Source organism: Mauremys reevesii, linkage group 6 (genome assembly GCF_016161935.1).
Source record: "Mauremys reevesii isolate NIE-2019 linkage group 6, ASM1616193v1, whole genome shotgun sequence".
Taxonomy (NCBI): domain Eukaryota; kingdom Metazoa; phylum Chordata; order Testudines; family Geoemydidae; genus Mauremys; species Mauremys reevesii.
The window spans coordinates 90,029,422-90,042,114 of record NC_052628.1 but is presented as its reverse complement, the minus strand read 5'-3'; the positions used below and the strand labels follow the sequence as shown (position 1 = coordinate 90,042,114).

Here is a 12,693-nt window from a genome sequence, read left to right as displayed (position 1 = left end):
GCTGTGGGCAGCGCAGAGCCCTTTGATTCCCTGCCGCGGCTGGGATTCAAAGGGCTCTGGGCTGCCCGCAGAGCGCCCTGTGCGGGGGGATTCAGAATCCCCCCGCGGGCCGCACAGTGAGGCTCCGCGGGCCACATGCGGCCTGCGGGCCGCATGTTGTGCAGGCCTGGCGTAGTGGGACGTGAAGGTGTGCACCGAGGCCCACGTGGCAGCCCTGCAGATTTCCTGGAGAGGAATGTTTGCTAGAAAGGCTGATGATGATGCCTGAGCTCTCATGGAGTGAGCCGTGACAGCAGGCGGAGGGACGTTTGCCAAGTTGTAGCAGGTACGGATACGCGCAGTGAACCATGAAGGTATCTGCCAGGAGGAGGAGACCGGTGTGCCTTTCATCCGCTCCACAATGGCAAAGAACAAATGGGTTGTCTTACGGAATGGCTTTGTTCGGTCTATATAGAAGGTGAGCGCCCTCCTAACATCCAGCGAATGGAGGTGTTGTTCCCGAAGGCCGGCACGTGGTTTTGGGTAAAAAACAGCAGGAAAATATCCTGACTTACATGGAAACGGGACACCACTTTTGGCAGGAAAGCTGGGAGAGGTCTCAGCTGAACTTTATCTTTATGAAAAATGGTATAAGGTGGTTCACACGTGAGGGCCTGTAGCTCAGACACCCGACGTGCCGAAGTGATGGCCACTAGGAAGGCGACCTTCCAGGAAAGATAGAGAGGTGAGCAGGAGGCCAGTGGCTCAAAAGGAGGGCCCATAAGGCAGGAAAGAACCAAGGTAAGGTCCCAGCAGGCACAGGCAGCTTCGTTGGAGGATGGATTTTTTCCAAGCCTTTGAGGAAACGCTGCACAACCGGGTGTGCAAACACAGAGCGCCTAGCCGCTCTGGGTGGAACGCAGAAATGGCTGCAAGGTGAACCTTAAGGGATCCAAAAGCTAGGTGCTGGTCCTTCAAGAACATGAGGTCGTCTAGGATGCATGGGATTGAAGCCTGGAGAGGGGACACCTGCCGCTGAGTGCGCCAACTGGAAAACCTTTTCCATTTAGCTTTGTAAGTAAGTCTAGTCGAAGGCGTGTGACTTTCCAGGAGCACCCATCTTACCGAGTCCGAACAGACATGCTCAGCCTGGTTCAACCATGGATCCTCCAGGCCGTGAAGTGGAGCAACTGAAGGTCCGGGTGTAGGAGACAACCGTGGCTCCGCAAAATGAGGTCGGAGCTGAGAGGCAGACGTAGGGGAGCTCGGAATTGACAGGTCCAGCAGGATAAGGTACCAACACCGGCGTGGCCAGGCAGGGACCACCAGTATGACGTCCGCCTTGTCCTGGCGGACCTGGAGGAGCACCTTGTGGACCAGCAGAAATGGCGGGAAGGCGTAAAGCAGTTGGTCCAATCACGTGATCAGGAAGGCATCTGCGATCGAGCCCGGGCTGTGACCCTGGAAGGAGCAGAAGGCTGGGCACTTCCTGTTGGTCCGCGAAGCGAACAAGTTGATTCGGGGAAACCCCCAAATGCGGAAAACAGAGTGAATGATGTCCAGGGGAATCGACCATTCATGCGTGAGAAAACGCCTGCTCAAGCTGTCCGTCATACGTTCTGGACACCCGGCAGGTATGAGGCCTGAAGGGTGATGGAGTGGGCTAAACAGAATTCCCACAGAAGAAGGGCTTCTTGGCAGGGCAGCGATGACCGGGCTCCGCCTTGTTTGTTTAGGCAGAACATGGCCGTGGTGATGTCTGTTAGGACTGCTACGCAACGGTTTTGTAAGCGGGGAAGGAATGCTTGGCACGCAGGGTGAATCACCTTCAACTCCTTGATATTGATGTGCAGGCACAGCTCTTTTTCGTGCCATACACCCTGCGTTGTCAGGCTCACGAGGTGCACCCCCCATCCCAGAGCAGATGCGTCTGTAACCAGGGTCAGGGTGGGTTGAGGGTACGAAACAGGACCCCGGCACCCACCATACGGGGATCCAGCCACCAACATAGGGGGTCGCATATGCATCTTGGGACCGTGAGCACGATTATCCAGATTGTTGCGGTCTGGTCGATATACTGACACCTGGAGAAGCCTGAGTCTTAGTCTGGCATGTTGCACTACGTAGGACAGGATGCCATGTGACCCAGCAACCTGAGACACTGCCTCGCTGTGGTGGTGGGAAACCTGCAGAGGCTGGTAACTATGCTTGCTATAGCCAGGCGCCAGGCCTCCGGGAGGAAAGCTTGCGCTTGGTTTGCGTCCAGGACTGCCCCGATGAACTCTACTGTCTGGGTAGGGAAGAGGACAGATTTGCTGACGTTTAGCATGATGCCCAAGCAACTGAACTTGTCCACGACTAGTTGCACTTGAGACCAGACTTGTTGGTGAGACCAGCCCCGTATAAGCCAGTTGTCGAGGTACGGGAGACGTGCACGTGGTGTCGGCGAAGAAAGGCTGCCATGACCGCCATATACTTGGTGAAGACCTGAGGGGTTGTGCACAAGCCCAACAGGAGGGCTGTGAACTGATAGTGTGTCTTGTTCATCACGAAATGGAGAAAACATCTGTGGGGCTGGGTAATCGAAATGTGAAAGTAAGCATCTTTCATATCGAGGTTGGCATACCAGTCTCCTGAAACCAGTGAGGGAATAATTTGCGGCCAAGGAGACCATGCGGAATTTCAGGTTGACAATGTGCTTGTTGAGTTCCCTGAGGTCCAAGATGGGCCTTAGGCCTCCTTTTGCCTTGGGGACGAGGAAGTAGCGGGAGTAGAATCCCTTGCCCCATAGCTCGAGGCACTTCCTCTACTGTCCCTAGCGCAAGGAGGGGTTGTACCTCCTGGATGAGGAGTTGCTTGTGAGAAGGGTCCCTGAAGAGGGATGGGGAAGGAATGTGTGTGGAACAGAAATGGATAGAATATCCCGCCTGTACTGTGCGGAGGACCGAACGGTCCAATGTAATGAGGGACCAGGCATGCTAGAAATGGGATAGATGGTTCAGAAAGGGTTAATTGTCCGGGATGTGAGCTGGTAGTCCGTCCTCGAGTGTATCTTCAAAATGGATGCTTAGGGCCCAGAGGTGGCTTGGATTGCCCTTGACCCTGCCGGGGGGAGGAGAGGGAGAAGAGGGGGGCAGATGGGACGTGGGGACGTGATGGTCTATGCTGAGGGTACCTGCTTCTCCGACATGAGAAGTCCTGCCTGGGTTTAGGTGGGAAGGGGCATTGTTGCATGGTCTGGGGCTTAAACGGCTTTCTTTAAGTAGCCAGGATATGCATGCCCAAGGATTTAATAGTATTTCTTGTATCCTTCAGGGTATGCAGGTGGGAATCTGTTTGCTCTGCAAACAGGCCCTAGCCATCAAAGGGGAGATCTTGTATGGTGTGTTGCACCTCAGGCAGAAGACCTGAAGACTAGAGCCAGGCATTTCGACACATGGCGATGTCGTATGCCAGAGTGTGTGCAGCTGCGTCTGCAGCATCGAGGGAACCCTGAAGGGAGGTTCGAGCTACTAACTTGCCCTCCTCGGCAAAATGGCCCTCAGTTCTGTATGAGCCTCCGCAGGGAGAAAGTCTTGGAACTTAAAGGACCACAGACCACGAGTTGAAATTATATCTACTGAGGATCGCAAGCTGGTTCGTGATCCGTAGTGAAAGGCCACCAGATCTTCCTGGTCGCCTGGGGTAGCCCCTACCACAGGTGCTGACTCCACGGGTTGCTCCAGGTCTGGAGGAGGGCGGCTAAGGGTCACCTCAGGAGGCCGGGCGTCTGATTGTGTTGAAGGGCGGGCCACGGGAGGGGCGCCATGGGCCTGATGATATGCCCAGGGGGTCCAAAATTGCTACTGGGGTTGCCAGTGAGTCATGACCAAGGCTTCTCGGGCCTGACTGGGGAATGTCTGAGGCCCCTGAAACTACTGGAAGGGGATTGGGAGTGTGACGGCCAAGGGGGAGCGGTGTGTGAATGGAGCGAGGGGGGCACCGAGTCCCTTGACGGATGAGGGCCGTCCGGTGATCGGCGTCAATGCTGACTGTGACCATGACCGGTGCCGTGTTGAAGAGCAGTGCCGTGTCGGGGAGCGGTGCTGTGAAGAGGATTGGTGCCGCGAGGTTGGCGAGCACGATCTGGACCTCGAGCGGGACCATGTTCTGGCAGTCGACGACAACCTTGAGCGTGAACGGTTCCGAAGGTCCTGGCTGCGGGACAAGCGCCGTGAGTTTAACCGGTGTCTTGAATCAGACCGGTACTTGGAGCGGTGCGGGGACTCAGAACGATGCCGGGAACTCAGGGTGGGGTGGAGATCCTGGTCTGAGAGCTAACAGTCCGAACATCGCCGGTTTGCCCCCAAACAGTACCAGGACTCGGGCCGAAGCCAGTGCTTGAATCGGGAACACCGGTGCCGTCATTTCGATGAGCCCTCTGGCGGCCTCAAAAGTATCTGGAGTGGAAGGCAATATAAACCTCTTCCACTTGCCAGTCCCACACCACAAGGGACCTTACATGAGCAGACTGAGGTCTAGTGGCTTTGTCAAGTTTACAGGCCTGGTCCAAAGTTTGCTCGGTTGGGGCCGCAGCGACCGCTTCGGGCCCAATGGAGGGTCCTCCCAAGGCTTGCTTTTTTCAAGCGACCAGGGAGTGGGAGTGGTGCCGGGGTGGATGTCTTTGGGGCCCAGAAGACCGTTGGTCCCGAGGCGGACGCAGGATCTTTTGCGATGTGGCTGGTACCATTGGGGGAACACTGCGCAACGAGGCGCTTGGTCCCGTGTCTTGGGAGGGATGCAATGCAGACTCCATGAGGAGTTGCTTGAGGCAGATTTCCCTCTTTTCTTTGTTTGGGGCTTGAATGCTTTCCAGATCTTATACTTGTCAGCCTTATGGCCCTCCCCCAGACACCTAAGACAGGAGTCGTGGGGATTGCCCGTGGGCATTGGCTTGTTACAAGAACTGCTGGGTTTGAAGCCGTGGGACGGCATGCCCCAGAGCCCTGCAGGGCAGTTGTTGAAGGGTGGAACTGCCCCCAACTACTAAACTACACTTAACACTAAGATAGCTATCAACAATTAACTAACACAGGTAACTACTAAGAGAAAGCTAGGGATTAGTAGAACACTTGATAAACAAAAGGCCACTGTTCCAACAACCATCAAGGGCGGTAAGAAGGAACTGAATGGGGGTCGGGCCAGCAGGGTCTTATATAGGGCCATATCGGCGCCACTCCAGGGGCTCCCCAGCCGGCCCAATGGGTAGCTGCTAGGGAAAAAGTTTCTGACATCCGTGCACATGGTGCGTGCACACACCTAACTGGAATTGATATGAGCAAGCAGTCGAAGAAGAACAAGAGTAATCAATTACGGTGGGCTATTATCTGCAGGAGAAAAAAAAAACAAAAACTTTTGTAGTGATAATCAGGATGGCCCATTTCCAACAATTGACAAGCAAGTGTGAGTAACAGTAGGGGGGGAATTTTAGCATGGGGAAATAGTTTTACTTTGTGTAATGACCCATCCACACCCAGTCTTTATTCAAGCCTAATTTAATGGTGTCCAGTTTGCAAATTAATTCCAGTTCTGCAGTTTCTTCTTAGAGTCTGTTTTTGAAGTTTTTTTGTTGGAGTATTGCGACTTTGATGTCTGTAATTGAGTGACCAGGGAGGCTGACATGTTCTCTGAATGGTTTTTGAATGTTATAATTCTTGACGTCTGATTTGTGTCACTACGCAAATGAATAAATGGACACAAATCAGACGTCAAGAATTATAACATTTGGCTGTAGTTAACAACTTTTAGGTTCTCTAAATATAACATCTCCTTGTTCAATTCACTTCAAATGTTTTTTTAAAAAAAAAAAATGTACCTCACTCCTAGGTTATTAAAGTGAAGATCAACTAAGCATTTTAGACAAGAGGCCAAAATCTGGTTTATAACGGAAACTCAGTTGCAACCTTAAAGTGATAGCATCTATTTAGTGCAACCATTTCTTATGATTTCCTGTGTAATCAATTGCTAAAATAAAGATTTTAAGTTATACTGTACCTTATCCCAGATAAGCTGTCAAAAGCATGCAGATCTAAAACTTCACAGAGATCAACTCTAAAAGAAAAAAAATAAACCCATAAAAACAGTCTTCATACTTCTCAACTTAAATATTTTATAGTAGTAAACAATAATGCAAAAAGTTCAACTACAACACAGGCTTGTGATGTTTGACAGACACAAAGCTATTTGAATGACTTCATTCACCAGATGTAAAGGTATTGGATAATTGTCTCAAAGCAGGCTATTGCGATGATTCTTTTGTTGCATTTTTAAATAGGTTTCCAGTGGAAAAAATAGTATTAAATCACGTAATTAAAGACTTATCATAATATAAATGAACAAGGGGCCTGACTTGACTTTGCAACCATAACATACTTTCCATATATTTTTTGCCTGTTGTTTCCCAGATTTTTAAAAAAACAAAGTGAAAACTAAAAACAAACACAATCTGCATCATGTGGAAACATAATCCCACATGGGTCAGCTGCTGGGCTGGAACCTTTAGATCTTCTATGTGCTCTAGTCACTAAAGGGAGATGAGGCAAACATTTTGAGTTTCACAGCTGTTTGCTGACAGCACAGGAATGCTGAAATTCAGGAATCCTCAAGTTCTATTCCAGGTTCTGAGAGGAGTTTATCTAGTGGTTTCAAACCCTTCAGCCCTTATTTTCCTCTACCCCCAAGACTGACAGACCCCTTCTGCCTCAGACTTCTCCAGCCTGTTCTTACCCCATGTCCCAGGACCTCAGGTCTTCGTTCCTGTGTCCAGCACATCAAGCCCTGGTGTGGAGCCAGGAAGAACAACTGTAGGGAAAGTCCTACTCAGACTCTGCAGCTATGGCCTAGAGCCAGGGGCGGCTCTAGGCACCAGCAAACCAAGCTGTTGCCTAGGGCGGCCAAGGGCGGCGGCGGGAGGCTGGGGACCTGCCGCAGTCATCTGCCATGGGCATGCCGGAGGGGGCGGGGCTCGCCGGCTCGCTCCGACCGCAGCTCCCGCAGGCGCGCAGCCGGGGCCGGACCCGCCCGACCCGACCCGCGCCCCGCCCGCCGCCGCGGGAGGTTCGCCCGCTGTTCCGGTGGAGTGGGCTCCGCTGCTGCAGTGCGGCGCGCGCTTCCGGGCCCGGTGTGGACCTGCCGCTGAGGGAGCCCGGGAGCGCAGGGAAGAGGGGGGACCGGGACCGGAGAAGGGTGGTGGCACACCACGCGCTGCCTGGGGCAGCCTAATTTCTAGAGCCGCCCCTGCCTAGAGCATACTCACTAGAATTGGAATCTGAAGAATTTAGTTGCCAAACTAACAAATCTGTCCTGAGCATGTGAAAACAGATTTTCAAAAGGTTCATAACTTGGCCAAATTTGGGTGGAATTTCATGAGGACAGCAAAAGGCACACCCCCAAGCCAAGGCAACTCCTCTTCCAAACTTGAGGTCCTGGCTTGAAAGTGTGGTGCTAGAGCTTCTCAACAACACAGCTACAAAAGTGGTTGGTTTGTTTTGTTTGGTAAAAACAGGGGCAAATCTATGGATTATCCCTAACTTTGTTCTGAGAAATAGCTGAACAATTTTTGCAGAAATTCTTGATCTCCGCAATCCCCACCCTCCCAAATTCAGCCTGAGGCAGACACCCAGCATGGAAAATTTCAGTCTGGCAAAATAACAACTGCATACAGGGTCTTATAACAGATAGTGTTGGACAACCTTAACTATAAAAGTGTTTCTACCTAGGCCTCCTATCACACACACACACCCCTTTTCAGAAAAGTACAGTATACATTCCCTTACATTCCAGTTCAGGTGTCACTGCTAGGACAAAAGATTGGCTTTACAGAACTGGTTATTTTGTTATTGAAAATATGAAAGCAAGGATATGGCTAAAAGGAAAAATCCACAGGCCTCTGGGTCTTGGCCAACTATTATTATTAAACATGCACCCACCAACAAGTATACAAAGCTGTTTCTAGGGTGAAAGATTTTTAAGGTACAATGCATAGCATACATAAACTTCTTCTTTAGTTTATGACCAGCTGTGTCTGAATTGTCTGTTCTCAATAGTACTCCATAAACTCATACTAAGGTCGCAGAAACACTCAGGCAGATTGTAAATGCTCCTACCTCTTGCATAATATTGACTGGGAATGGACAGAAAAAAAATCTTATTTAAAGGATGTGCGCTCTCAAGTACCAGGCTAATAAGCTAATTTTACTGTTAATATAACTGTCACTATTTCAAGTTTTGGACAGACAGTGCAAGATAGAGAAACAGTGTCAATCTCTGAAGAGTATTTAACTAGGAACATAGGAGTTATAGATTCATAGACTTTAAGGTCAGAAGGGACCATTATGATCATTTAGTCTGACCTCCTGCACAATGCAGGCCACAGAATCTCACCCATCCACTTCAATAACAAACCTTTAACCTATGTCTGAGTTACTGAAGTCCTCAAATTGTGGTTTGAAGACCTCAAGATGCAGAGAATCCTCCAGCAAGTGACCCGTGCCCCATGCTGCAGAGGAAGGCGAAAAACCTCCAGGGCCTCTGCCAATCTGCCCTGGAGGAAAATTGCTTCCCGACCCCAAATATGGCGATCAGTTAAACCCTGAGCATGTGGGCAAGACTCACCAGCCAGCACCCAGGAAAGAATTCTCTGTAGTAACTCAGATCCCATCCCATCTAACATCCCATCACAGACCACTGGGCATACTTACCTGCTGATAATCAAAGATCAATTGCCAGATTAATTGCCAAAATTAGGCTATCCCATCATACCATCCCCTCCATAAACTTATCAAGCTTAGTCTTAAAGCCAGATATGTCTTTTGCCCCCACTACTCCCCTTGGAAGGCTGTTCCAGAACTTCACTCCTCTAATGGTTAGAAACCTTCGTCTAATTTCAAGTCTAAACTTCCTAGTGTCCAGTTTATATCCATTTGTTCTTGTGTCCACATTGGTACTAAGCTTAAATAAATTCCTCTCCCTCCCTAATATTTATCCCTCTGATATATTTATAAAGAGCAATCATATCCCCCCTCAACCTTCTTTTGGTTAGGCTAAACAAGCCAAGCGCTTTGAGTCTCCTTTCACAAGACAGGTTTTCCATTCCTCGGATCATCCTAGTAGCCCTTCTATGTACCTGTTCCAGTCTGAATTCATCCTTCTTAAACATGGGAGCCCAGAACTGCACACAGTATTCCAGATGAGGTCTCACCAGTGCCTTGTATAACGGTACTAACACCTCCTTATCTTTGCTGGAAATACCTCACCTGATGCATCCTAAAACTGCATTAGCTTTTTTAAACGGCTATATCACATTGGCAGCTCATAGTCATCCTGTGATCAACCAATACTCTGAGGTCCTTCTCCTCCTCCGTTACTTCCAGCTGATGTGTCCCCAATTTAAAAGTAAAATTCTTTTATTAAATCCCTAAATGAATGACCTTGCACTTTTCACTATTAAATTTCACCCTATTACTATTACTCCAGTTTACAAGGTCATCCAGATCTTCCTGTAGAATATCCCGGTCCTTCTGTGTGTTAGCAATACCTCCCAGCTTTGTGTCATCCGCAAATTTTATTAGCGCATTCCCACTTTTTGTGCCAAAGTCAGTAATAAAAAGATTAAATAAGATTGGTCCCATAACTGATCCCTGAGGAACTGCACTAGTAACCTCCTTCCAGCCTGACAGTTCACCTTTCAGTACGACCCGTTGTAGTCTCCCCTTTAACCAGTTCCTTATTCACCTTTCAATTTTCATATTGATCCCCATCTTTTCCAATTTAGCTAATAATTCCCCATGTGGAACCGTATCAAATGCCTTACTGAAATTGAGGTAAGTTATATCCACTGCACTTCCTTTGTCTAAAAAAATCTGTTACATTCTCAAAGAAGATCAGGTTGGTTTGGCACGGTTTCCCTTTTGTAAAACCATGTTGTATTTTGTCCCATTACCATTGACCTCAATGTTCTTAACTATTTTCTCCTTCAAAATTTTTTCCAAGACCTTACATACTACAGATGTCAAACTAACAGGCCTATAGTTACTCGGATCTTCTTCGTTAGAAGACACAGATGACAAAAGCTCCTGATCTACCATTACTATATATACTTTTATCGTGTCCCCTCTTATTTGTCTCCTTTCTAAGACAAGCAATCCCAACATTTTCAATATAATTTCATGAGTTTTTCCAGGTCCTAATCATTTCTGTGGCCCATCTCTGAACCCCCTCTAATTCAGCATTCGATTAAATTGAGGAAGACTGAAATATAGCTACACTTCCCTCTCCTAAAAAGCTATTTAGCGGGCAATATGATCCATGTAATGTTTTAGATTATATATTACACCTCTACCCTGATATAACGCGACCCAATATAACACAGTAAAGCAGTGCTCCGGGGGGCGGGGCTGCGCACTCCGGTGGATCAAAGCAAGTTCAATATGATGCGCTTTCACCTATAACATGGTAAGATTTTTTGGCTCCCGAGGACAGCGTTATATCGAGGTAGAGGTGTATTATGTTTCCTTCTTCATAAAGGAATTTGAAGTTGAAAGATGTTGCAACAGTGACTGCAGAGCATCTCTTCCGCCACTATGCAACAAAGGGCTGATTGCTTTCTACTGCTTTTCCCTCTTATACCCTGCGTACAGGGTGTATGCATGGAATTTAGGATTTGTCTTATTGTATGGATGTCATGATAAGTATGACCAGATCAGCACAAACATAGATATCCAGACTTCAGTATTGTCCAGCTAATATGCCAAGTTTATCATCATCATCAAATCATGTACAAACTGTGAGAATAGTCTCCCCCCCCCAACTGAACTTGGAGTCAAGATTGTATTCTCATAGACATTTTTCTCCCTGTCTACATGGCCACCTGTTTCAATAAGAATCACATATGCCAACACACATACCATTACCAAGGTTACAGTCTCTAGATTCATGGTACTAGCAATAGTTAATGGAATCTATAGTTTTGCTGCAGAAGTCTACAAAATATTGCAGAAACTTTTAAAACCAAAGCTGCATAAGAACAAAGGAACTACTGTAAAGAGCCAGATTTATAAAAGCACTCAGCATCCATAAAAGGGGATGATTTTCAAAGAAGCTCAGCTCCCATTTAGACAAGTAAATGAAGTGGCCAGATTTTCAAGAGTGCTCAGCATCCAGCAACTCCCCCTGTTGCCTATGGTAACTGGTGGATGCAGAAGAATTTTGAAAATCTAGCCCTAAATGTTAAAAAGCCCACTGACTATTTTTTGTTATAAAGAGACACATGCTGATTTAACAAAAATTATTTAGTTAAGATCACCAGAAAAAGCAATAAATGAGCAATGGGAAACACTCCATAATTGAGTTTATGATTAAGGGCCCTCTGTAGCATTGTTTATTCTTGTTCCAAGTATTCTTCAGCAGAATTTAAAAGTTAATAAGAAAGGAGTGTGAAGTTGTAGAAGCTTCTTAAACACATTTCACCTTCCTAGTTGAACAAAGAACAAAAACAATATGAGGGTAATCCGTATAAACTAACATGACAGTCACTGCAGAGAAGACTTTTAATAGTACAACTGTTTAGCAGCAGGACAGAAAACTTCCAGCAAGGAGCAGCTTGCAAGCAGAATTTCAAATAAGTTAAATCAATGGACATGTTAACAAGATTAACATTATTGGAAATGTAAAGCATCCAAACACTGACCATCAGCTAAACTCAGACACACTACCATCTGAAAATTTCTTTAATAAAATTCCATGGCGCTATCAAAAAAAAGCAAGCCTTTCTACCTATCTTCCTATATTGGCACCGACCATAGTCTTATCTGAGCACCTCTCGTGAGTAAGAATGGCAACAACCTCTCTTCCCCTTCCCTGTTAGTAAGAAGCAAGCTTTGGGGTTTGTGTTTTGGTTTTAATAATTACTGAACACACAAGAGAAGACTGTTGGTGCAAGTAAGGGTACTATCGTGGGAGAGTGTGGGAAAAAGGTGTATGTTTTGTATTTAGTTCTGAATGCTGGGAGGTTAGCCATTCTTATTTCATCTGGCAATCTTGGGCCAGCTCCTGTCTGCTACACCCACAATTCTCCCCCTATTGAGCAACAGTTTCTTTGTTCCACTGACAAAAGTCATCACTATTAAATTTCATCCTATTACTATTACTCCAGTTTACAAGGTCATCCAGATCTTCCTGTCCCAGTCCTTCTCTGTATTAGCAATACCTCCCAGCTTTGTGTCATCCGCAAACTTTATTAGCACATTCCCACTTTTTGTGCCAAAGTCAGTAATAAGAAGATTAAATAAGATTGGTCCCAAAACCGATCCCTGAGGAACTCCGCTAGTAACCTCCTTCCAGCCTGACAGTTCACCTTTAAGTACTACTACCGTTGTAATCTCCCCTTTAACCAGTTCCTTATCCACCTTTCAATTTTCATATTGATCCCCATCTTTTCCAATTTAGCTAATAATTCCCCATGTGGAACCATATCAAATGCCTTACTGAAATCGAGGTAAATTAGATCCACTGTGTTTCCTTTGTCTAAAAAAATCTGTTACCTTCTCAAAGAAGGAAATCAGGTTGGTTTGGCACGATCTCCCTTTTGTAAAACCATGTTGTATTTTGTCCCAATTACCATTGACCTCAATGTCCTTAAATGCTTTTTCCTCAAAATTTTTTTCCAAGACCTTGCAT

At 47.1% G+C, this 12,693-nt stretch overlaps 1 protein-coding gene across 1 annotated transcript in view; it reads right to left on the bottom strand.

Moving 5' to 3' along the window:
- Positions 1-12,693, bottom strand: part of CBWD3 (COBW domain containing 3) — a 55,990-nt gene that overhangs the window by 20,426 nt on the left and 22,871 nt on the right. Inside the window, 1 exon segment of the mRNA XM_039544072.1 lies at positions 6,013-6,069. Coding sequence (XP_039400006.1) covers positions 6,013-6,069 — 57 coding nt within the window.